This window comes from Astyanax mexicanus, chromosome 8 (genome assembly GCF_023375975.1).
Source record: "Astyanax mexicanus isolate ESR-SI-001 chromosome 8, AstMex3_surface, whole genome shotgun sequence".
NCBI classification, from domain to species: domain Eukaryota; kingdom Metazoa; phylum Chordata; class Actinopteri; order Characiformes; family Acestrorhamphidae; genus Astyanax; species Astyanax mexicanus.
In genome coordinates this window covers 35,624,866-35,651,579 of record NC_064415.1, presented here as the reverse complement: position 1 = coordinate 35,651,579, position 26,714 = coordinate 35,624,866, and the positions used below count along the sequence as shown (strand labels likewise).

The following is a 26,714-nucleotide window of genomic DNA, read 5'->3' as shown; positions in this document are numbered from 1 at the left end:
TCATTTGTTTGGGTTTTTATTGAGGTTGAATTATCAAAACACACTGATATCTTTGGACAACATGTCAGTTTGGATAATGAAGATGAATATGCCTGTATTGGAGGAATAGAACATATTTACTATAGCTCTCCTTTCCTATGCCATTGCCATTTGTATCAGACACTGGATTAGAGAGTCTCTTGAACAAAAAGTAAATGAAGTGCACGTGCTTCTCTGTTTGAAGTGGAGAACAACGATCTCTAAGAACCAATTCCCCTGATTCAAATACAACTCATTCAGTGATTATAAAGAGACCAGCGATACTAATACTGGCTTTAAACCTGATGTACGGTAGCTTTTACCATCACTGCATGAACTCAACTAATAAAACGCTGTCATCTCTGACTGACAGTCTAGATACTGTATAAATAATAGAGGTTAGGCCTACACATACAACTCAGGCCTGACAGTGTCATTACTACAAATTAGATATTTTTTACAAACTACATTATTATTAAGTTTTCAACATATTTACTAGTCATAAAGCAGGTCTTTTATGTAATGCTTGTCTATAAAAGTTGTCACCTCTGCATAGTTTTATAATGGCTTTCAAATTGCACATTTATCTATGTTTTTATCTTACTTACTTTTTTATGTTTCTCAATTTTTTTTAAGTGTTTTTATATATTATGCATATGCAGAAAATTTGGGCCATTTGTTCAGGAAGCTTTAGTCTGTAGTTTTGTAGACAGGTGATCTTTGGACACTGGGGCATTACAAGGATAAGAAAAGGTTAAACAAGCAGTGGAGATTTCTATCAATGTCATTCAAAAAAAAAGTACAACAGTAAAATGTAGAGGACTTTGCCCTAAAACAAGTTTATTTGCCTATAGCAAGGTAAATGATTAAAATAATCATGCTAATATGTGTCAGTCTTGCTATGGTCAAATAAATACCCTTATTTACTTTTTCAATATAAGATTATTTGCATTTTGAAACTTGAACATGATCATGAACATAATATTATTAAAAAATAATATACATCCTACATAAACAAACCGATTAAAGAAATACTTCAAATATTTAAACATAATCACTATCTCCATCTCTGTAGCACACATGCAGTATGAGCCAGTGAGCAGTACAGTAGCTTCAGCATCTTCTTATGGGATTCTATCACATTTATATTTGCAATTATATGAATCTAACAATGGTAATATGCTGTTTGCAGCAGATCTGGTAAACAGAGATTAAGTTAAAAAACCCGAGAGTATTCCTTTAATCATGGAAAAGAAGAAAACTGAAAAAAGAAAAAGCTCCCCCCTCTCTTTATTTTCTCTTCTATTAAAATGCACACATGCCCACACACTGTGTATGTATGCATAACATCACTCCCACAAAACTGTCGACCTGCACACAAAAACAAGCCTGTTCGGCGCTGGCTCAGTTCATATCACACCTCAGGAATGGAGTGGTCCATTAAGGACTTCACAATGCTGCTGCACATCCTGCAGAGAGAGGAAGTACAGCAAGAAAAGAGGATTAAGAATAGAAAGAAAAGGGCTCTTTTAGGTATGTGTGGCAAATCAAGGCCCTCATTAGCATAAGGTTTTGTTTACCCAGAGTCCCTCCGCCTTACCTCTTCATCATGTGCTCGAAGATGACCATCGGCATCACAGTTACGGTCACAACCCTGTCACTAGAATTAAGGATGTCCAACACTTGAGAGTCCTGGTGAAGGGAGCAAGATTAAATGTGTTTTTAAAGACATTATTCAAAATGTCATAATTTGAAAATGACAGCAATAACAATTTAACTTTCAATAGAGGTCCATGTATATTTAAAGTTTATTCTGAGTTAGTCTGAAAAACAAAGCTGGGTCCAGATTCCTCTTGGATATATGTTAAAATCCATCATTAGTTAACATTATGGTAACTCCAATGAGGAGAGCTTTGGAGATTTTTCAAAGACCACAGTCACATAAAATAATTATTTTTTATTTTAATGTTAATTATATTAATTCTAATATTAGTGTTATATTAAGAAGAGGTGGGACAATATATTGATGCCATGATACTGCCCTCCTCTTATATATTAGAATTATAGACATATAATTGAATGTTGAAAATTACACAGAATTATACTTTAATTTAAAAGAACAATAATAAGTGCTTTCTGATGAAAACGACACAAATCATTTTGCTGTCTGTTGTGTTGCCATTAAAAATACAGAACTGCATTCAATCTGCAGATTTAACTATACTGCTATCAGTGGAACAGCATTTTTCTTTTACCTTTGGTTTTAGCCCTTAATCAACATTTAACCTTTAATCCATTAGAATTTCCCTTTAAACCTAAACCTTGTTGTCACACCTGGCTTGGAAGGAGCTTCTACTGGACGACAGGCTGGACTGGTCAGTGAACACTGACTCCCTCTACAGGAAGGCTCAGAGCAGACTGTACTTCCTCAGAAGGCTCAGGGCTTTCAACATCTGCCAGAAACTCCTCCTGATGTTCTACCAGTCTGTGGTAGCCAGCGTCCTCTTTTACATTGTTGTGTGTTGGGGAGGCAGCATCAGCAAGAGGGATGCTGGACGACTGGACAGGCTGGTGAGGAAAGCTGGTTCTGTGCTGGGATTAGAGCTGGAGTCCTTAACACCACTGGCAGAGAGGAGAGCCCTCAGCAAGCTGCTGAACATCATGGACAATGTTCACCACCCTCTGCACAGCACCATCACCAGGCAGAGGAGCTCATTCAGCGGCAGACTGCTGTCCCAGTCCTGCTCCACAGACAGACTCCGAAAGTCTTTTGTTCCTCAGGCCATAAGACTGTTCAACTCCTCTCAGCACAGCAAACTAAAGACTCTGTGAAACTTTTTCATTCCAGCCACTCTGGCCACACCATGGACACACCCCCAGCTATGGACACACTCTCAGACTTGCTGATGCCTAGAACACTTTTTATAGTTCTACCATATTTTGCACTAGTAGTTCATTCACTAGTTAATTCATCTACTGTTTACGTATCTTTTGCACTGTTTACGTATCTTTTGCACTGCTTAATTTAAATTATTATATAACTGTGTATTTGCACTTTCTGTTTGGCTGACATCAGTTATCCTCACTTTATGCACATCAACTGGTGTTCACTGTCTATTGTGTTCAACTGCACTACCTCCATTCTCCATCTCCATTACACACACACACAAAGACTGTACATTTACACTGTATATTCTATTTCTTATTTGATTGTATTTATATGTATCTTTATATTTTATCTTTTTTAACTTTGTGTATTGTGTATCCTGCTGCTGGATGCCAAGAATTTCCCCCCGGGGATCAATAAAGTAAGTAAGTATGTATGTGTGTGTGTGTGTGTGTGTGTGTGTGTGTGTGTGTGTGTGTGTGTGTGTGTGTGTGTGTGTGTGTGTCTGTCTGTCTGTCTGTCTGTCTGTCTGTCTGTGTCTGTCTATCTATCTATCTATCTATCTTCTACTTGTATTCCTCCTGCTGCACCTGTGTCTACCAGCAATCTCCCATCTCTGGACTCCACTGTCCAAAATTACATCTGACATCACTTATTCACTCCTTCACATGACGCCTCCTAGACTACAATCACCAGAATATTGACTTCACTTGTTACAGCCACTACATATACCGCACACATCCTGCCAAATATTTAATCTGGTTCAGTTTCTTTTGCAGGTGTTTTTTGTCTCTGTGTATGCCCTTTTTTGAATTCTTCATTAATTTTTTTGCCTTTCCCCTTTAATACTGCCTTACCGTATTTTGACCTGGACTGTATGTTTGCTGCGTTACATTTTTGGTTTTGACCCTGCCAGTTGTTGGACACATTTTCCAATAAAGCCTCTTTATTTTATCTGCATTTGTCTTTTTCCTGCCTGGTCCTGACACTTAACCTAACCCAAATTTGTAGTTCAACTCAAAACCTTAACCAAACCTAAACCTATTCTATTCTAAGACTGCTTAATACCATTCACAAAGTGTACTATCTAAATACAATTAAACCAAATAATTATATAATTATATGTTTTAAAAATAATTATATGTTTTTTGCACAGTACTGTGTGAACATGAACCATTACATTATACCCTTCACAGTCTACCCTTTACTATGCTATTTAAGGATGCTGGAAATATTTTTAGGATGACCTCAATGCTATAAAAACTAATTAGGACAAGAGTGACATTACACACACAATTTTTTATACACAAAGAAGTTACATTCATCAAAAAAAATAGACAAAAATGTGTCTATTTTATAAAGAAGTGGTTGTGCCGCAGAGGGAGAGACAGAGAAAGCGAGAAAGAGAGGGAGTGAGAGATCTACCTTCAGCCCAATCACATTTTGTCCATTGATTTCACAGATCTGCTGGTCAGTGAGGAGTCCATTACGAGCTGCAGAGCTGTCCTTCACTATGGAGGTGATCTTGCCTTTCTTAAAGATAAATCCCAGCTGGCCGTTCATGTCCTTGTGCAGAGTGACCGTGCGTTCCAGTGGCCTGCAGAGAGAGAGGGGTCAGCTAATTAGCAATTATCAGCTAATTAGTTCTATTATTATTATTTTTAACTTCAAATATAAAATCACCGACAGCAGCTTTGCTGAGGGATATTAGACTACACAACGAATTTTTCCATTTTACCCTATAGAGCACTTTATAGTTCTATAATTACAGACTGTGGTCCTTCTGTTTCTCTGCATAATTTATTAGCCTCCTTTCAACCTGTTCATTAATGGTCTGGACCCCACAGAACACCACAGAGCAGCTATTATGTGAAAGGATAAACAGATGGACTATACAGTGTAATTATAGAAAGGCAAAGTGCTCTTATATGGTAAGTGGAAATTATATTATAGAAAAAAATGGAACCAAGGAGAAAGTGTTAATGTTTTGATTGATGAAATATCCATTTCAATGTTGTTGTTTTTTTACAATAACCTCAATACAACACATGATATTGTTAGTATGGATCTGTTATTACATTTGGTTCTTATTTAGCCTCTTTTGTCCTTTGTACAATATTTTTTATTTGTACGGAAGAGAAGGAGGGTAAACTGGTAGAGCATTTAAGCACTTAAACAGAGCAAAACCATCTGTAGCTCACTTCAGTGGAATGAGATACATCAACTTGGATTTAAAGAGGTTAAAGTGTGTAAATTTTTAACAGAAGCATAAATGTATAACCATAAAAGAGCATCTTAATAGTATTGATCAAAATAACTACAATATAACTGCCTATCCCTAATATCAAGACTCTTCTACATCTTTCAGGTCTTACACTTATACCCACAGCTAAACATCCACTCAGCTCAAAGCAAAAAGTGTACTACACTCGCTCACTAGTGCTAAGCTGCGTAACTATGGACAGATAAACACGCACAACTGTTCTTGATAGCTTCATCAATTATTCAGCAAGGGCAGCCTCATGCTCATAAATAAAACATTTGTGTGCAGTGCATTGATGACTACCAGATACACTGGTCAAAGACTGGTCGAAGGCATGTGTTGTGTCTGTACCTGTCTCGTACAGCGAGTGTGATTCTCTCAGGGTTGGCGTTCTTCAGTGCTTTGTGTGCACAGTCGCTGCTCCAGCCAGCACACGACTCTCCGTTAATCTGCAGAATCTGATCACCAAATCGAAGTCCACCCAGCGCCGCCGCAGTGTTAGCCTGCACCAGCTGCACAAAAACACCCTGCAAAAAATACACACTAAATGTGATGCATGTTCATGTGCACCTCATTCAAAGGTGTGGAAAGTATTCATCAAGTAGAAGTAGAAATACTAGAGTTTAAACTACTTCTACCTATGGTGCACTACTGCCCTGCCCAAAACACGTTTTTTTAAAAGTCATAATGAATATGTGATATAAAAATGTTAATGTTGACGAATTTGGGATGCACTAGGTAGCCTGTATCACCTGCATATATTCCTATTAAAAAAAATGCTTTTTAGTACAATGCAAATATATTAAAGAAGCTAATTTGGGACAATTCTTTTTTGAGTTCTCTTACGTCTCTATATCGGATCATCTTCAAATAGGCTGCATAGGTCTGCTACATATGTATGTTCTTGCTGGAGTGTGACAGGTGTGCGGGTGTGATGGATTACATATAAACCAACAGGGTGTCGGAATGAACTATATGTATATTTTTCAGTCAACCACAATTACAATAATTCTGCACGGATGGAGAGGGTTATCTGGATAGGTTTTTTTTTTAACGTTGATAAGCCTGAATGAAAACAAGCTGAAATTAAAAAGTAAAAAGATTTCTCCTGTAAAGTTTAGATAACCAAAATTTCTATTTACGTAAAGTAGTTGTACTTAGTTACCTGAAACCTCTGGAACACAAATGGTACAAATGGTGTTATTCCATTAAAGAACCACTTTTGGTCTGTAAAGAACCATGTTTGTAGTAGAGATAGATGTGTGGGAAGAACATGTAAATTGGTAAAGAATCTTTACATCAAGATTTATTAACTAACTTTTCAGCACTCTGGCTGACTTCACTAGTTTACACAGTTACAGACTGAGGCTGCTCTTGGTACTCAGAAAACCACTGAAGGTGCTTAATTAAACTCATTAAATTGGTTAAATTATATATCTGAATGCGTGATGTGTCTTGTTTTGTTATAACGTGTTCATGGTCCAGCGCATACTGTGGACTGGAATCTGGACCACGTAGTGTATCGGCAGGTACCCCATATATTAATTCATCAATATCGAGGCCCAGTATATTGGATCAGATCGATCCCATCTTTAATTGCAATAGATTTTTGTTCTGCAATATTATTATTATTGAAATATTAAAAGAATATGAATTTTTACTAAATGTCAATGATCACATAACAAATAACACACTGTGAATCCAAAAATAGAGTAAATTAAATGATGTTGAGCAGATATAATTTGCTTTTAGAAGTTGTCAATGACAATGAGAACACTGTAAAGGGTTATTTTGTATTAGACAGCAAAAAAGTAACATTTAATTAAATTTGCTTTACATGGCATTGCACATCCTGTGATGTGAATATTGCACAGCCCACATTGCGATGACAATGCTAAAACGATATACTGTGCAGCTCTACAAGACCTACTGTTCATTACTTATTATGAAACTATATGCAGCAGTATCTATAAGAGTAAGGAAATGGTGTGTAGGCCACACTAAGGCCACTAAAGATGTTGAAAGATGTTAAATGTCTCTTACGTTGTCTATAGCTTTGAGTCGGAGGCCGATCTTGCCGTCCATGTCTTTGCACAGCACCACCTCTCTGACACCCTGTCGGATCTCAGCTCTCTTCACGCCCAGATCACCGCCTGTTATGGGAGCAGCTGCCCAGTTCATGCCAGATGAGTGGACACTGAGAGCCTATGGAGAACAACAGAGGATGCTCTGTTTCACACACTTGAATGTTTATGTCTACCTCACAGATCAGCAGATCAGCTGATACATCCGACTTACTCCACTGGTTTGTTCGGGAACAGTAGTAGACAGAACCTGTAGAGCATCTACACTGAGATTCAGGCCCATAAACTCACTCAGCTCGGGGTATAACTTGCCAGAAGTACCTAGTGTCACAGAAAGACACAAAAATAAACACAGGTTTTAAAATATACATAGAATACATATAGATTTATTACAGCATCTCACATGTGCACAATTGCCATAGTGGCCATCAACAAGTGGTATCAATTTGATGAGTAATGAATGTGATCTAACATGGCTACATAAACACGCAGAAAACACATTATGTACAGCACAAAAAGTATGGTAGCACACAGAAATGCAACAATGACCACTAGGTGGCCTGCAGAAAGAGTTACAATGTGGTACTGCGTTGTATAAAAGTGTCATGAATAGCTTAGGTTAGTTTGTGGCTAGTGTGTTAGCTTGGAACTAACATTAACTTGTAAGTATAGCATTAAGACTCAAATACTGTAAAGCACAGACCTTTTATAGATATTGTTCTTTTATAGTGTTGGATGCTCTAAAAAACCTGAAAAATAAACCATTAACAAAGCAAACACTCCTGATTTGTACTAAAAATATATTAAACTGAGACACCTCTGTATTGCTTTAAATAATAAAAATGAAACCTGTGAAATGTTACACCTCTGTATTTGAATTACTGGTGTTACTTCACACAGAATTATACACTTTGTAACATAAAAGATAGCAAGCATACGATCACTATATACGATATTTTATTGCATTTAAAGTATTTTGAGAAATATGCAATAAATAAATATTAACAGTAACTTTTTATGAGGACTGCCTCGTAATATGAAAGTCCGTTTGACACTAAGAAATGCATTCAGTGATTTTTAAATCATCTATATTATCTATACTATATTAAATCATAATTTCTGTTACAGATTCCAATGAATTATTCCCAGACATTAGAAATATAGTGTTGATTCCAGAATTCACTAGAGGAACTAACCTGTGCCAATCTCCTCCACTTTTGACTCACTTTCGGCAGGGCTCGTCGGGCAGTGGGTGGGGTCTGGCAGTGGCAGTGCTCTGGATGGGCTGGCAGTAGGCGTGTTGTGTGCCTGCATAAAGAAGTATAATAACCAAATGGATATTTTATGGATGATACATTGTGACATATAAACTTATTTATTTAATAATAATAATAATAACTAGATTGCAGTTCCTACAGAAACTGCGAGTGTGATTGCAGTGCTGGCCGGGGTACCCAAACTTTTGACCCGTGGCTCCATTACACACAGTACTGGAGTTCTAGCTGCCGTCCTTCGATCTAGCTGCCATCCTCCGATGGCCCCATTCATTCCTATGGGGCCACTTCGTACGACAATCGTACGAAATTCGTATGTCGTAACGTTTCGTGACGCATATTTTCGGAAAGAGCTCAATAAGTTCTACAGGTCCTCAATTGGTTTCATCTTCGTATCTCAAAAATTGTGACGTACACGGCCGTGCAAAGTTCTGCCCATTCATTTTCAATGGGCAAAAAAGCGCACACTTACGAAGTTTTTACGAAAAACGTAAGTCCGATCGGAAAGCTGTATACAAGCCCACCATTCCCGATAAGGACGCACGTTTTGTCTTTTGAACGAAGTCGATATCTCGAAAACTGCGGCACTAGTTAACCGGACAAAAAACAGGTGGAATAATAAGAAGAAGAAGAAGAACTAGATTGCAGTTCCTACAGAAACTGCGAGTGTGATTGCAGTGCTGGCTGGTATCTGCTGTGGTGTTGCTAAGGTGTTGCTAAGTGGTTGCTAAGGTGTGGCTATGGTATCCGGGGTGGTTGCTAAGGTGTTGCTAAGTGGTTGCTAGGTGGTTGCTAAGGTGTTGCTAGGCGGTTGCTAAGGTGTTGCTATGGTATCTGGGGTGGTTGCTAAGGTGTTGCTAGGTGGTTGCTAAGGTGTTGCTAGGCGGTTGCTAAGGTGTTGCTATGGTATCCGGGGTGGTTGCTAAGGTGTTGCTAGCTGGTTGCTAGGTGGTTGCTAAGGTGTTGCTAGGCGGTTGCTAAGGTGTTGCTGTGGTATCCGGGGTGGTTGCTAAGGTGTTGCTAGGTGGTTGCTAGGTGGTTGCTAAGTTGTTGCTAGGCGGTTGCTAAGGTGTTGCTATGGTATCCGGGGTGGTTGCTAAGGTGTTGCTAGGTGGTTGCTAGGGTGTTGCTAGGCGGTTGCTAAGGTGTTGCTATGGTATCCGGGGTGGTTGCTAAGGTGTTGCTAGGTGGTTGCTAGGGTGTTGCTATGGTATCCGGGGTGGTTGCTAAGGTGTTGCTAGGTGGTTGCTAGGTGGTTGCTAGGGTGTTGCTAGGCGGTTGCTAAGGTGTTGCTATGGTATCCGGGGTGGTTGCTAAGGTGTTGCTAGGTGGTTGCTAAGGTGTTGCTAGGCGGTTGCTAAGGTGTTGCTATGGTATCCGGGGTGGTTGCTAAGGTGTTGCTAGGTGGTTGCTAAGGTGTTGCTAGGCGGTTGCTAAGGTGTTGCTATGGTATCCGGGGTGGTTGCTAAGGTGTTGCTAGGTGGTTGCTAGGGTGTTGCTAGGCGGTTGCTAAGGTGTTGCTATGGTATCCGGGGTGGTTGCTAAGGTGTTGCTAGGTGGTTGCTAGGGTGTTGCTAGGCGGTTGCTAAGGTGTTGCTATGGTATCCGGGGTGGTTGCTAAGGTGTTGCTAGGTGGTTGCTAGGTGGTTGCTAGGGTGTTGCTAGGCGGTTGCTAAGGTGTTGCTATGGTATCCGGGGTGGTTGCTAAGGTGTTGCTAGGTGGTTGCTAGGGTGTTGCTAGGCGGTTGCTAAGGTGTTGCTATGGTATCCGGGGTGTTTGCTAAGGTGTTGCTAGGTGGTTGCTAGGTGGTTGCTAGGGTGTTGCTAGGCGGTTGCTAAGGTGTTGCTATGGTATCCGGGGTGGTTGCTAAGGTGTTGCTAGGTGGTTGCTAGGTGGTTGCTAGGGTGTTGCTAGGGGGTTGCTAAGGTGTTGCTATGGTATCTGGGGTGGTTGCTAAGGTGTTGCTAGATGGTTGCTAGGTGGTTGCTATGGTGTTGCTAGGCGGTTGCTAAGGTGTTGCTATGGTATCCGGGGTGGTTGCTATGGTGTTTCTAGGTGGTTGCTAGGTGATGTATATGCATAAATTTGATTAAATGGTGTTTGCACGTTGCTACGCAACGTGCAAATACATCAATCAGCTATGCACGCTAGGTTGCTCTGGCCGTTCGGGGGTGTCCAAACTTTTGACCCGTGGCTCCATTACACACAGTACTGGGGGGCCGGGGTGTCCAAACTTTTGACCCGTGGCTCCATTACACACAGTACTGGGGGGCCGGGGTGTCCAAACTTTTGACCTAACGCTGATTTATCCCATAGCTGCTCCATTACACACAGTACTGGAGTTCTAGCTACCTGTCCTTCGATCTAGCTGCCGTCCTCCGATTGGCCCCATTCATTCCAATGGGGCCACTTCGTACGACATTCGTACGAAATCCGTACGTCGTAACTTTTCGTAACGCATATTTTCGGAAAGAGCTCAATAAGTTCTACAGGTCCTCAATTGGTTTCATCTTAGTATTTCAAAAATTGCGACGTCCACGGGCGTGCAAAGTTCTGCCCATTCATTTTCAATGGGCAAAAAAACGCGTACTTACGAAGTTTTTACGAAAAACGTAAGTCCGATCGGAAAGCTGTATACAAGCCCACCATTCCCGATATGGACGCACGTTTTCTCTTTTGAACGAAGTCGATATTTCGAAAACTGCGGCACTAGTTAACCGGACAAAAAACAGGTGGAACTAGATTGCAGTTCCTGCAGAAACTGCGAGTGTGATTGCAGTGCTGGCTGGTATCTGCTAAGGTGTTGCTAGGTGGTTGCTAAGGTGTTGCTAGGTGGTTGCTAAGGTGTTGCTATGGTATCCGGGGTGGTTGCTAAGATGTTGCTAGGTGGTTGCTAGGTGGTTGCTAGGGTGTTGCTAGGCGGTTGCTAAGGTGTTGCTATGGTATCCAGGGTGGTTGCTAAGGTGTTGCTAGGTGGTTGCTAGGTGGTTGCTAGGGTGTTGCTAGGCGGTTGCTAAGGTGTTGCTATGGTATCCGGGGTGGTTGCTAAGGTGTTGCTAGGTGGTTGCTAGGTGGTTGCTAGGGTGTTGCTAGGCGGTTGCTAAGGTGTTGCTATGGTATCCGTGGTGGTTGCTAAGGTGTTGCTAAGTGGTTGCTAGGTGGTTGCTAAGGTGTTGCTAGGCGGTTGCTAAGGTGTTGCTATGGTATCCGGGGTGGTTGCTAAGGTGTTGCTAGGTGGTTGCTAGGTGGTTGCTAGAGTGTTGCTAGGCGGTTGCTAAGGTGTTGCTATGGTATCCAGGGTGGTTGCTAAGGTGTTGCTAGGTGGTTGCTAGGTGGTTGCTAGGGTGTTGCTAGGCGGTTGCTAAGGTGTTGCTACGGTATCCGGGGTGGTTGCTAAGGTGTTGCTAGGTGGTTGCTAGGTGGTTGCTAGGGTGTTGCTAGGCGGTTGCTAAGGTGTTGCTATGGTATCCGGGGTGGTTGCTAAGGTGTTGCTAGGTGGTTGCTAGGTGGTTGCTAAGGTGTTGCTAGCCGGTTGCTAAGGTGTTGCTATGGTATCCGGGGTGGTTGCTAAGGTGTTGCTAGGTGGTTGCTAGGGTGTTGCTAGGCGGTTGCTAAGGTGTTGCTATGGTATCTGGGGTGGTTGCTAAGGTGTTGCTAGGTGGTTGCTAGGTGGTTGCTAGGGTGTTGCTAGGCGGTTGCTAAGGTGTTGCTATGGTATCCGGGGTGGTTGCTAAGGTGTTGCTAGGTGGTTGCTAGGTGGTTGCTAGGGTGTTGCTAGGCGGTTGCTAAGGTGTTGCTATGGTATCCGTGGTGGTTGCTAAGGTGTTGCTAAGTGGTTGCTAGGTGGTTGCTAAGGTGTTGCTAGGCGGTTGCTAAGGTGTTGCTATGGTATCCGGGGTGGTTGCTAAGGTGTTGCTAGGTGGTTGCTAGGTGGTTGCTAGAGTGTTGCTAGGCGGTTGCTAAGGTGTTGCTATGGTATCCAGGGTGGTTGCTAAGGTGTTGCTAGGTGGTTGCTAGGTGGTTGCTAGGGTGTTGCTAGGCGGTTGCTAAGGTGTTGCTACGGTATCCGGGGTGGTTGCTAAGGTGTTGCTAGGTGGTTGCTAGGTGGTTGCTAGGGTGTTGCTAGGCGGTTGCTAAGGTGTTGCTATGGTATCCAGGGTGGTTGCTAAGGTGTTGCTAGGTGGTTGCTAGGTTGTTGCTAGGGTGTTGCTAGGCGGTTGCTAAGGTGTTGCTATGGTATCCGGGGTGGTTGCTAAGGTGTTGCTAGGTGGTTGCTAGGTGGTTGCTAAGGTGTTGCTAGGCGGTTGCTAAGGTGTTGCTATGGTATCCGGGGTGGTTGCTAAGGTGTTGCTAGGTGGTTGCTAGGTGGTTGCTAGGTGGTTGCTAGGCGGTTGCTAAGGTGTTGCTATGGTATCCGGGGTGGTTGCTAAGGTGTTGCTAAGTGGTTGCTATGCGGTTGCTAAGGTGTTGCTAGGCGGTTGCTAAGGTGTTGCTATGGTATCCGGGGAGGTTGCTAAGGTGTTGCTAGGTGGTTGCTAGGTGGTTGCTAAGGTGTTGCTAGGCGGTTGCTAAGGTGTTGCTATGGTATCTGTGGTGGTTGCTATGGTGTTTCTAGGTGGTTGCTAGGTGATGTATATGCATAAATTTGATTAAATGGTGTTTGCACGTTGCTACGCAACGTGCAAATACATCAATTAGCTATGCACGCTAGGTTGCTCTGGCCGTTCGGGGGTGTCCAAACTTTTGACCCGTGGCTCCATTACACACAGTACTGGGGGGCCGGGGTGTCCAAACTTTTGACCCATGGCTCCATTACACACAGTACTGGGGGGCCGGGGTGTCCAAACTTTTGACCTAATGCTGTTTTATCCCATAGCTGCTCCATACACTCACAGTACTGGAGTTCTAGCTACCTGTCCTTCGATCTAGCTGCCGTCCTCCGATTGGCCCCATTCATTCCAATGGGGCCACTTCGTACGACATTCGTACGAAATCCGTACGTCGTAACTTTTCGTAACGCATATTTTCGGAAAGAGCTCAATAAGTTCTACAGGTCCTCAATTGGTTTCATCTTCGTATTTCAAAAATTGCGACGTCCACAGGCGTGCAAAGTTCTGCCCATTCATTTTCAATGGGCAAAAAAACGCGTACTTACGAAGTTTTTACGAAAAACGTAAGTCCGATCGGAAAGCTGTATACAAGCCCACCATTCCCGATATAGACGCACGTTTTCTCTTTTGAACGAAGTCGATATTTCGAAAACTGCGGCACTAGTTAACCGGACAAAAAACAGGTGGAATAATAATAATAATAATAATAACTAGATTGCAGTTCCTACAGAAACTGCGAGTGTGATTGCAGTGCTGGCTGGTATCTGCTATGGTGTTGCTAAGGTGTTGCTAAGTGGTTGCTAAGGTGTTGCTATCGTATCCAGGGTGGTTGCTAAGGTGTTGCTAAGTGGTTGCTAGGTGGTTGCTAAGGTGTTGCTAGGTGGTTGCTAAGGTGTTGCAATGGTATCCGGGGTGGTTGCTAAGGTGTTGCTAGATGGTTGCTAGGCGGTTGCTAAGGTGTTGCTATGGTATCCGGGGTGGTTGCTAAGGTGTTGCTAGGTGGTTGCTAAGGTGTTGCTATGGTATCCGGGGTGGTTGCTAAGGTGTTGCTAGGTGGTTGCTAGGGTGTTGCTAGGCGGTTGCTAAGGTGTTGCTATGGTATCCGGGGTGGTTGCTAAGGTGTTGCTAGGTGGTTGCTAGGGTGTTGCTAGGCGGTTGCTAAGGTGTTGCTATGGTATCCGGGGTGGTTGCTAAGGTGTTGCTAAGTGGTTGCTAGGTGGTTGCTAAGGTGTTGCTAGGCGGTTGCTAAGGTGTTGCTATGGTATCCGGGGTGGTTGCTAAGGTGTTGCTAGGTGGTTGCTAGGTGGTTGCTAGAGTGTTGCTAGGCGGTTGCTAAGGTGTTGCTATGGTATCCGGGGTGGTTGCTAAGGTGTTGCTAGGTGGTTGCTAGGGTGTTGCTAGGCGGTTGCTAAGGTGTTGCTATGGTATCCGGGGTGGTTGCTAAGGTGTTGCTAGGTGGTTGCTAGGTGGTTGCTAGGGTGTTGCTAGGCGGTTGCTAAGGTGTTGCTATGGTATCCAGGGTGGTTGCTAAGGTGTTGCTAGGTGGTTGCTAGGTGGTTGCTAAGGTGTTGCTAGGCGGTTGCTAAGGTGTTGCTATGGTATCCGGGGTGGTTGCTAAGGTGTTGCTAGGTGGTTGCTAGGTGGTTGCTAGGGTGTTGCTAGGCGGTTGCTAAGGTGTTGCTATGGTATCCGGGGTGGTTGCTAAGGTGTTGCTAGGTGGTTGCTAAGGTGTTGCTAGGCGGTTGCTAAGGTGTTGCTATGGTATCCGGGGTGGTTGCTAAGGTGTTGCTAGGTGGTTGCTAGGCGGTTGCTAAGGTGTTGCTATGGTATCCGGGGTGGTTGCTAAGGTGTTGCTAAGTGGTTGCTATGCGGTTGCTAAGGTGTTGCTAGGCGGTTGCTAAGGTGTTGCTATGGTATCCGGGGAGGTTGCTAAGGTGTTGCTAGGTGGTTGCTAGGTGGTTGCTAAGGTGTTGTTAGGCGGTTGCTAAGGTGTTGCTATGGTATCTGTGGTGGTTGCTATGGTGTTTCTAGGTGGTTGCTAGGTGATTTATATGCATAAATTAGATTAAATGGTGTTTGCACGTTGCTACGCAACGTGCAAATACATCAATCAGCTATGCACGCTAGGTTGCTCTGGCCGTTCGGGGGTGTCCAAACTTTTGACCCGTGGCTCCAGTACACACAGTACTGGGGGGCCGGGGTGTCCAAACTTTTGACCCATGGCTCCATTATACACAGTACTGGGGGGCCGGGGTGTCCAAACTTTTGACCTAACGCTGATTTATCCCATAGCTGCTCCATTACACACAGTACTGGAGTTCTAGCTACCTGTCCTTCGATCTAGCTGCCGTCCTCCGATTGGCCCCATTCATTCCAATGGGGCCACTTCGTACGACATTCGTACGAAATCCGTACGTCGTAACTTTTCGTAACGCATATTTTCGGAAAGAGCTCAATAAGTTCTACAGGTCCTCAATTGGTTTCATCTTAGTATTTCAAAAATTGCGACGTCCACGGGCGTGCAAAGTTCTGCCCATTCATTTTCAATGGGCAAAAAAACGCGTACTTACGAAGTTTTTACGAAAAACGTAAGTCCGATCGGAAAGCTGTATACAAGCCCACCATTCCCGATAAGGACGCACGTTTTCTCTTTTGAACGAAGTCGATATTTCGAAAACTGCGGCACTAGTTAACCGGACAAAAAACAGGTGGAATAATAATAATAATAATAAGAAGAAGAAGAAGAAGAAGAAGAATAAGACTTAAGAAGATCAATACTGTGATTGCATTACTGCAATCACACTAACTAGATTGCAGTTCCTACAGAAACTGCGAGTGTGATTGCAGAGCTGACCGGGGTACCCAAACTTTTGACCAGTTGCTCCATTACACACAGTACTGGGGCACTGGGGTGTCCAAACTTTTGACCCGTGGCTCCATTACACAGTACTGGGGCTCTGGGGTGTCCAAACTTTTGACCCGTGGCTCCATTACACACAGTGCTGGGGCTCTGGGGTGTCCAAACTTTTGACCCGTGACTCCATTACACACAGTGCTGGGGCTCTGGGGTGTCCAAACTTTTGACCCGCAGCTCCATTACACACAGTGCTGGGGCTCTGGGGTGTCCAAACTTTTGACCCGTGGCTCCATTACACACAGTACTGGGCTCTGGGGTGTCCAAACTTTTGACCCGTGGCTCCATTACACACAGTGCTGGGGCTCTGGGGTGTCCAAACTTTTGACCCGTGGCTCCATTACACACAGTGCTGGGGCTCTGGGGTGTCCAAACTTTTGACCCGTGGCTCCATTACACACAGTACTGGGGGGCCGGGGTGTCCAAACTTTTGACCTAATGCTGTTTTATCCCATAGCTGCTCCATTACACACAGTACTGGAGTTCTAGCTACCTGTCCTTCGATCTAGCTGCCGTCCTCCGATTTGCCCCATTCATTCCAATGGGGCCACTTCGTACGACAATCGTACGAAATCCGTACGACGTAACTTTTCGTAACGCATATTTTCGGAAAGAGCTCAATAAGTTCTACAGGTCCTCAATTGGTTTCATCTTCGTATTTCAAAAATTGCGACGTCCACAGGCGTGCAAAGTTCTGCCCATTCATTTTCAATGGGCAAAAAAACGGGTACTTACGAAGTTTTTACGAAAAACGTAAGTCCGATCGGAAAGCTGTATACAAGCCCACCATTCCCGATAAGGACGCACGTTTTCTCTTTTGGACGAAGTCGATATTTCGAAAACTGCGGCACTAGTTAACCGGACAAAAAACAGGTGGAATAATAATAATAACTAGATTGCAGTTCCTGCAGAAACTGCGAGTGTGATTGCAGTGCTGGCTGGTATCTGCTATGGTGTTGCTAAGGTGTTGCTATGGTATCCGGGGTGGTTGCTAAGGTGTTGCTAGGTGGTTGCTAAGGTGTTGCTAGGCGGTTGCTAAGGTGTTGCTATGGTATCCGGGGTGGTTGCTAAGGTGTTGCTAGGTGGTTGCTAGGTGGTTGCTAGGGTGTTGCTAGGTGGTTGCTAAGGTGTTGCTATGGTATCCGGGGTGGTTGCTAAGGTGTTGCTAGGTGGTTGCTAGGTGGTTGCTAGGGTGTTGCTAGGCGGTTGCTAAGGTGTTGCTATGGTATCCGGGGTGGTTGCTAAGGTGTTGCTAGGTGGTTGCTAGGGTGTTGCTAGGCGGTTGCTAAGGTGTTGCTATGGTATCCTGGGTGGTTGCTAAGGTGTTGCTAGGTGGTTGCTAGGTGGTTGCTAGGGTGTTGCTAGGCGGTTGCTAAGGTGTTGCTATGGTATCCGGGGTGGTTGCTAAGGTGTTGCTAGGTGGTTGCTAGGTGGTTGCTAGGTTGTTGCTAGGCGGTTGCTAAGGTGTTGCTATGGTATCCGGGGTGGTTGCTAAGGTGTTGCTAGGTGGTTGCTAGGGTGTTGCTAGGCGGTTGCTAAGGTGTTGCTATGGTATCCGGGGTGGTTGCTAAGGTGTTGCTAGGTGGTTGCTAGGTGGTTGCTAGGGTGTTGCTAGGCGGTTGCTAAGGTGTTGCTATGGTATCCGGGGTGGTTGCTAAGGTGTTGCTAGGTGGTTGCTAGGTGGTTGGTAAGGTGTTGCTATCCGGTTGCTAAGGTGTTGCTATGGTATCCGGGGTGGTTGCTTAGGTGTTGCTAGGTGGTTGCTAGGGTGTTGCTAGGCGGTTGCTAAGGTGTTGCTATGGTATCCGGGGTGGTTGCTAAGGTGTTGCTAGGTGGTTGCTAGGTGGTTGCTAGGGTGTTGCTAGGCGGTTGCTAAGGTGTTGCTATGGTATCCGGGGTGGTTGCTAAGGTGTTGCTAGGTGGTTGCTAGGTGGTTGCTAAGTTGTTGCTAGGCGGTTGCTAAGGTGTTGCTATGGTATCCGGGGTGGTTGCTAAGGTGTTGCTAGGTGGTTGCTAGGCGGTTGCTAAGGTGTTGCTATGGTATCCGGAGTGGTTGCTAAGGTGTTGCTAAGTGGTTGCTATGCGGTTGCTAAGGTGTTGCTAGGCGGTCGCTAAGGTGTTGCTATGGTATCCGGGGAGGTTGCTAAGGTGTTGCTAGGTGGTTGCTAGGTGGTTGCTAAGGTGTTGCTAGGTGGTTGCTAAGGTGTTGCTATGGTATCTGTGGTGGTTGCTATGGTGTTTCTAGGTGATTTATATGCATAAATTAGATTAAATGGTGTTTGCACGTTGCTATGCAACGTGCAAATACATCAATCAGCTATGCACGCTAGGTTGCTCTGGCCGTTCGGGGGTGTCCAAACTTTTGACCCATGGCTCCATTACACACAGTACTGGGGGGCCGGGGTGTCCAAACTTTTGACCCATGGCTCCATTACACACAGTACTGGGGGGGGGCCGGGGTGTCCAAACTTTTGACCTAACGCTGATTTATCCCATAGCTGCTCCATTACACACAGTACTGGAGTTCTAGCTACCTGTCCTTCGATCTAGCTGCCGTCCTCCGATTGGCCCCATTCATTCCAATGGGGCCACTTCGTACGACATTCGTACGAAATCCGTACGTCGTAACTTTTCGTAACGCATATTTTCGGAAAGAGCTCAATAAGTTCTACAGGTCCTCAATTGGTTTCATCTTCGTATTTCAAAAATTGCGACGTCCACGGGCGTGCAAAGTTCTGCCCATTCATTTTCAATGGGCAAAAAAACGCGTACTTACGAAGTTTTTACGAAAAACGTAAGTCCGATCGGAAAGCTGTATACAAGCCCACCATTCCCGATATGGACGCACGTTTTCTCTTTTGAACGAAGTCGATATTTCGAAAACTGCGGCACTAGTTAACCGGACAAAAAACAGGTGGAACTAGATTGCAGTTCCTACAGAAACTGCGAGTGTGATTGCAGTGCTGGCTGGTATCTGCTATGGTGTTGCTAAGGTGTTGCTAAGTGGTTGCTAAGGTGTTGCTATCGTATCCAGGGTGGTTGCTAAGGTGTTGCTAAGTGGTTGCTAGGTGGTTGCTAAGGTGTTGCTAGGTGGTTGCTAAGGTGTTGCAATGGTATCCGGGGTGGTTGCTAAGGTGTTGCTAGGTGGTTGCTAGGCGGTTGCTAAGGTGTTGCTATGGTATCCGGGGTGGTTGCTAAGGTGTTGCTAGGTGGTTGCTAGGTGGTTGCTAGGCGGTTGCTAAGGTGTTGCTATGGTATCCGGGGTGGTTGCTAAGGTGTTGCTAAGTGGTTGCTAGGTGGTTGCTAAGGTGTTGCTAGGCGGTTGCTAAGGTGTTGCTATGGTATCCAGGGTGGTTGCTAAGGTGTTGCTAGGTTGTTGCTAGGTGGTTGCTAGGCGGTTGCTAAGGTGTTGCTATGGTATCCGGGGTGGTTGCTAAGGCGTTGCTAGGTGGTTGCTAGGCGGTTGCTAAGGTGTTGCTATGGTATCCGGGGTGGTTGCTAAGGTGTTGCTAGGTGGTTGCTAAGGTGTTGCTAGGCGGTTGCTAAGGTGTTGCTAGGCGGTTGCTAAGGTGTTGCTATGGTATTTGGGGTGGTTGCTAAGGTGTTGCTAGGTGGTTGCTAGGTGGTTGCTAAGGTGTTGCTAGGCGGTTGCTAAGGTGTTGCTATGGTATCCGGGGTGGTTGCTAAGGTGTTGCTAGGTGGTTGCTAGGTGGTTGCTAGGGTGTTGCTAGGCGGTTGCTAAGGTGTTGCTATGGTATCTTGGGTGGTTGCTAAGGTGTTGCTAGGTGGTTGCTAGGTGGTTGCTATGGTGTTGCTAGGCGGTTGCTAAGGTGTTGCTACGGTATCCGGGGTGGTTGCTAAGGTGTTGCTAGGTGGTTGCTAGGTGGTTGCTAGGGTGTTGCTAGGCGGTTGCTAAGGTGTTGCTATGGTATCCGGGGTGGTTGCTAAGGTGTTGCTAGGTGGTTGCTAGGTGGTTGCTAGGGTGTTGCTAGGCGGTTGCTAAGGTGTTGCTATGGTATCCGGGGTGGTTGCTAAGGTGTTGCTAGGTGGTTGCTAGGTGGTTGCTAAGGTGTTGCTAGGCGGTTGCTAAGGTGTTGCTATGGTATCTTGGGTGGTTGCTAAGGTGTTGCTAGGTGGTTGCTAGGTGGTTGCTAGGGTGTTGCTAGGCGGTTGCTAAGGTGTTGCTATGGTATCCGGGGTGGTTGCTAAGGTGTTGCTAGGTGGTTGCTAGGTGGTTGCTAGGGTGTTGCTAGGCGGTTGCTAAGGTGTTGCTATGGTATCCGGGGTGGTTGCTAAGGTGTTGCTAGGTGGTTGCTAGGTGGTTGCTAGCGTGTTGCTAGGCGGTTGCTAAGGTGTTGCTATGTATCCGGGGTGGTTGCTAAGGTGTTGCTAGGTGGTTGCTAAGGTGTTGCTAGGCGGTTGCTAAGGTGTTGCTATGGTATCCGGGGTGGTTGCTAAGGTGTTGCTAGGTGGTTGCTAGGTGGTTGCTAAGGTGTTGCTAGGCGGTTGCTAAGGTGTTGCTATGGTATCCGGGGTGGTTGCTAAGGTGTTGCTAGGTGTTTGCTAGGTGGTTGCTAAGGTGTTGCTAGGCGGTTGCTAAGGTGTTGCTATGGTATCCGGGGTGGTTGCTAAGGTGTTGCTAGGTGGTTGCTAGGTGGTTGCTAAGGTGTTGCTAGGTGGTTGCTAGGTGATGTATATGCATAAATTAGATTAAATGGTGTTTGCAAATACATCAATCAGCTATGCACGCTAGGTTGCTTTGGCCGTTCGGGGGTGTCCAAACTTTTGACCCGTGGCTCCATTACACACAGTACTGGGGGGGCCGGGGTGTCCAAACTTTTGACCCGTGGCTCCATTACACACAGTACTGGGGGGCCGGGGTGTCCAAACTTTTGACCTAATGCTGTTTTATCCCATAGCTGCTCCATTACACACAGTACTGGAGTTCTAGCTACCTGTCCTTCGATCTAGCTGCCGTCCTCCGATTTGCCCCATTCATTCCAATGGGGCCACTTCGTACGACAATCGTACGAAATCCGTACGTCGTAACTTTTCGTAACGCATATTTTCGGAAAGAGCTCAATAAGTTCTACAGGTCCTCAATTGGTTTCATCTTCGTATTTCAAAAATTGCGACGTCCACGGGCGTGCAAAGTTCTGCCCATTCATTTTCAATGGTCAAAAAAACGCGTACTTACGAAGTTTTTACGAAAAACGTAAGTCCGATCGGAAAGCTGTATACAAGCCCACCATTCCCGATATGGACGCACGTTTTCTCTTTTGAACGAAGTCGATATTTCGAAAACTGCGGCACTAGTTAACCGGACAAAAAACAGGTGGAATAATAATAATAATAATAAGAATAAGACTTAAGAAGAACAATACTGTGATTGCATACTGCAATCACACTAATAATAATAATAAGAAGAAGAAGAATAAGACTTAAGAAGAACAATACTGTGATTGCATTACTGCAATCACACTAATAATAATAAGAAACAGACTTAAGAAGATCAATAGTGTGATCTGCAATCACACTAATAACTAGATTGCAGTTCCTACAGAAACTGCGAGTGTGATTGCAGTGCTGGCTGGTATCTGCTATGGTGTTGCTAGGTGGTTGCTAAGGTGTTGCTAGGTGGTTGCTAAGGTGTTGCTATGGTATCCGGGGTGGTTGCTAAGGTGTTGCTAGGTGGTTGCTAGGCGGTTGCTAAGGTGTTGCTATGGTATCCGGGGTGGTTGCTAAGGTGTTGCTAGGTGGTTGCTAGGTGGTTGCTAAGGTGTTGCTATGGTATCCGGGGTGGTTGCTAAGGTGTTGCTAGGTGGTTGCTAGGTGGTTGCTAAGGTGTTGCTAGGCGGTTGCTAAGGTGTTGCTATGGTATCCGGGGTGGTTGCTAAGGTGTTTCTAGGTGGTTGCTAGGGTGTTGCTAGGCGGTTGCTAAGGTGTTGCTATGGTATCCGGGGTGGTTGCTAAGGTGTTGCTAAGTGGTTGCTAGGTGGTTGCTAAGGTGTTGCTAGGCGGTTGCTAAGGTGTTGCTATGGTATCCAGGGTGGTTGCTAAGGTGTTGCTAGGTGGTTGCTAGGGTGTTGCTAGGCGGTTGCTAAGGTGTTGCTATGGTATCCGGGGTGGTTGCTAAGGTGTTGCTCGGTGGTTGTTAGGTGGTTGCTAGGGTGTTGCTAGGCGGTTGCTAAGGTGTTGCTATGGTATCCGGGGTGGTTGCTAAGGTGTTGCTAAGTGGTTGCTAGGTGGTTGCTAAGGTGTTGCTAGGCGGTTGCTAAGGTGTTGCTATGGTATCCGGGGTTGTTGCTAAGGTGTTGCTAGGTGGTTGCTAGAGTGTTGCTAGGCGGTTGCTAAGGTGTTGCTATGGTATCCGGGGTGGTTGCTAAGGTGTTGCTAGGTGGTTGCTAGGTGGTTGCTAGGGTGTTGCTATGCGGTTGCTAAGGTGTTGCTATGGTATCCGGGGTGGTTGCTAAGGTGTTGCTAGGTGGTTGCTAGGTGGTTGCTAGGGTGTTGCTAGGTGGTTGCTAAGGTGTTGCTATGGTATCCGGGGTGGTTGCTAAGGTGTTGCTAGGTGGTTGCTAGGTTGTTCCTAGGGTGTTGCTAGGCGGTTGCTATGGTGTTGCTATGGTATCCGGGGTGGTTGCTAAGGTGTTGCTAGGTGGTTGCTAGGTGGTTGCTAAGGTGTTGCTAGGCGGTTGCTAAGGTGTTGCTATGGTATCCGGGGTGGTTGCTAAGGTGTTGCTAGGTGGTTGCTAGGTGGTTGCTAGAGTGTTGCTAGGTGGTTGCTAAGGTGTTGCTATGGTATCCGGGGAGGTTGCTAAGGTGTTGCTAGGTGGTTGCTAGGTGGTTGCTAAGGTGTTGCTAGGCGGTTGCTAAGGTGTTGCTGTGGTATCTGTGGTGGTTGCTATGGTGTTTCTAGGTGGTTGCTAGGTGATTTATATGCATAAATTAGATTAAATGGTGTTTGCACGTTGCTACGCAACGTGCAAATACATCAATCAGCTATGCACGCTAGGTTGCTCTGGCCGTTCGGGGGTGTCCAAACTTTTGACCCGTGGCTCCATTACACACAGTACTGGGGGGCCGGGGTGTCCAAACTTTTGACCCATGGCTCCATTACACACAGTACTGTGGGGGGCCGGGGTGTCCAAACTTTTGACCTAACGCTGATTTATCCCATAGCTGCTCCATACACTCACAGTACTGGAGTTCTAGCTACCTGTCCTTCGATCTAGCTGCCGTCCTCCGATTGGCCCCATTCATTCCAATGGGGCCACTTCGTACGACATTCGTACGAAATCCGTACGTCGTAACTTTTCGTAACGCATATTTTCGGAAAGAGCTCAATAAGTTCTACAGGTCCTCAATTGGTTTCATCTTCTTATTTCAAAAATTGCGACGTCCACGGGCGTGCAAAGTTCTGCCCATTCATTTTCAATGGGCAAAAAAACGCGTACTTACGAAGTTTTTACGAAAAACGTAAGTCCGATCGGAAAGCTGTATACAAGCCCACCATTCCCGATATGGACGCACGTTTTCTCTTTTGAACGAAGTCGATATTTCGAAAACTGCGGCACTAGTTAACCGGACAAAAAACAGGTGGAATAATAAGAAGAAGAAGAAGAAGAAGAAGAAGAAGAAGAAGAATAAGACTTAAGAAGATCAATACTGTGATTGCATTACTGCAATCACACTAATAAGAAGAAGAAGAAGAAGAAGAATAAGACTTAAGAAGATCAATACTGTGATTGCATTACTGCAATCACACTAATAAGACTTAAGAAGAACAATACTGTGATTGCATACTGCAATCACACTAATAATAATAAGAAACAGACTTAAGAAGATCAATACTGTGATTGCATTACTGCAATCACACTAATAAGACTTAAGAAGATCAGTACTGTGATTGCATTACTGCAATCACACTAATAATAATAATAATAAGAAGAATAAGACTTAAGAAGAACAATACTGTGATTGCATTACTGCAATCACACTAATAAGAAGAAGAAGAAGAATAAGACTTAAGAAGAACAATACTGTGATTGCATACTGCAATCACACTAATAATAATATTTTTTATATTTACCATGTACCGTTTTCCTTTTATTTCTTTCATACAGCAAAACGCAAGACACACTTTGCAATGATGCAAAATAACTCTAGCTGTGGAGAAGGGCTTGTAAGAGAGACAAAATGGGAGAAAGCTTGGGAAGCCAACCACACACCTTACACTATAGTGATTATTGTTAGCTCAATGCTAACAAACATTAACAATCTTTATAGACTGGCTAGCAGAAATTAGCATTCCTGCTAATGAAAAATAGTGGGAATCATCACATCAAATACCTAAATCACACACTAGAACGGTACGAAGTTGCCGACGTCATCAGGGGATGTGGACATTTGTTTAGTGATTTGCATAATGTGATGTGTCATACACACTTTGTGCAAACTACACCATACTTTGTCATGTTTACCTAGAGAAGGGTTTAACCAGAGTATCGTTACACAACAGAGATAATGATAATAAAAATTGCTACAGCTTGGAAAACGTTCAGTTAAAATGTATTCAGTGGGCTCAGAGTGGTCCAGTAGACTACAGACGTTTGCACACTAGCCTTTTTTTTAAAGATAATTTGTAATGAGATACTTCCATTTATTGTGTTACTTTTCCATTAATACTTGAACAATCATTAAAGAAACAATAAGTAATAAATGCAAACAAATGCATTTCAGTGTCCTAAATGCCCGTCTCTACTACGCAAGTGGTTGTTATGATTAGCAATCTTCTTGAAGCTCAGTGATTACCTGTTCAGCAGAAAAATAGCCATAACTGAAGATTACTGTTTGCATGCTGTTGTCTATATCTGGCAAGACCGGGTTTTGGAAATGGGACTGGGGGAATGATGGTGGAAATATTTTAAAGCCACATCACACACAGACTACCGTGATGTACTACATAGTTTATTTAAGAACATACTGTCTGAAGCTTTGCTGACAATAGCTGTAGGTGCTTAAACTCATATTTTCTTAGTATCTGATGACAGAATCTGATCACGTTATGAGATACTACAGAAAATATAATTCTTTATGGTCTCACATTGGTGAAGTGAAAACAAACACAGTATACTGACCACCCCTTCCCCTAAACAAGCCCAAAATTCGTACCGCATGTAAACTCATTTTTTGTGACAAGTATCAGAACAAGCTGATTATAACATTCTAAGTTGGGCAACTTTTTTACAATCACAGTGTGATTTGTTACTTTGCTATCTTGTGATTATTATGCAATAGCGTTCCTGGTCACACATTTCCACCTGTACCGAACACTCGCTGGATACGCAAAGGCTATGCCGTAGGGTCGACACAGAAGTATAAATTGGCCTTTAGTCAGCACAGGCATCTGTTAGCAGCTGTATCAGAGCTGGTAATCTGGCACTTTCTACCGACCCAGCGATGCTGCATTGGCGGTAGTTTGAAAAGAGGCGGTGGCAGGCTTTACCTGTGTTGTAGGAGGCATGATCCAGTTTCCAACCTCCTAGTGTTCAGGTCATTGGGGGCAGAGGTGATTGTCCACTTAAGGTAACGATAACAAGATCTTGGGCGTGTCTTGGAGTGTGTGTTTACTCTTTAAAGAAATGGTTAGAAAAAACTGAGAGAGGGACAAACCTGGATGAACTTATCCACCTTCATGTCTTCTAAAGACGGGTACAGTGACATGGTTGGTATCTTTTCTCAGGTGCACTGGATCAGTTACCTGAAAAGCACACACACACACACACACATGCACACAGTATGTAAATCTGCTGCTGCTGCAGTGACCCAGAATAGGTGTGGTAGATGATAAAAGGGCAGTAGTTAGTTAACTCGTTTGCTAGGTTAAATAAATAAGAATTATAACTATAACATAAGGTTTAAACTGAATATATTTTATCTTAGCTAGTGCTTGTGTAGAACCTGCAGCAGTATAACCAGTCAGTTTAATCCGCAGTGAAGGGGAGCCCAGTTTGTTTTGATGCTGAGAAACTGAACACGAGGCATATTAATCATCATTTCGATGGAATATAGTCTAGATAACACCTTGGTTATACTGTAACCCCGTTATAACCCCGCTGTGAGGGAGCTTCGTGAATAATTCTGCAGATCAGTGTTTTTTTTTGGCAGTAAAGTGGTAAACAGACCGGGGCACCTTGACAGTCTGAGAGCTCAGAGAGCCGAGACAACACCCGTGTGCCTCAGCATCACCGGCTAAACGGTCTATTAAAGCCCCCCAGGCCAGAAAAACACCGTTTAAACGACCACACACTCGTATAGGTGCCGTTAAGACCTAGATAACCTGACTATAAACACCCAGACAGCGCCGCGGATCGGGGTTAACGGTCGCCTCCGCCGCTGCTGCAGTCACTGCGGCTAATCCTCCTCCAGCGGTGTGGGGACTCACCTCTCCGCGGCTCCACAGCCCCAACAAAACGACGGAATGTCGGCTTTCAGCCCAAACCGCAGCCCTGGTCTCTCTCCCGTGTATCAGTACAGTACAGACCCAGCCGCCGCTCACCGTCCGTCTCCAGTCACGAACCAGCGCGTCCTCCTCCCCATCCGCCTCCGAGCGATACACACACTCACACACAGGCGGGGCTCTGGTATTACCGGCCTAGTG

General features: G+C 44.6%; 1 protein-coding gene across 2 annotated transcripts; it reads right to left on the bottom strand.

Annotated features, from left to right (window-relative positions):
* On the bottom strand, positions 1-26,714 carry LOC103044635 (syndecan binding protein (syntenin)). Of its 2 annotated transcripts, none has more exons than XM_007231065.4 (9): positions 26,499-26,714; positions 25,727-25,814; positions 8,449-8,560; positions 7,467-7,573; positions 7,212-7,373; positions 5,520-5,695; positions 4,331-4,502; positions 1,619-1,710; positions 1-1,487 (listed from the first exon to the last, which is right to left on the bottom strand). In XM_007231065.4, the coding sequence occupies exons 2-9, from the start codon at positions 25,775-25,777 to the stop codon at positions 1,433-1,435; spliced, it is 927 nt and encodes a 308-aa protein (XP_007231127.2). In that variant the 5' UTR covers positions 25,778-25,814; positions 26,499-26,714; the 3' UTR covers positions 1-1,432. The 2 variants fall into 2 exon arrangements, with proteins under 2 accessions (XP_007231127.2, XP_049338694.1); XM_049482737.1 differs by having other exon boundaries at positions 26,613-26,633.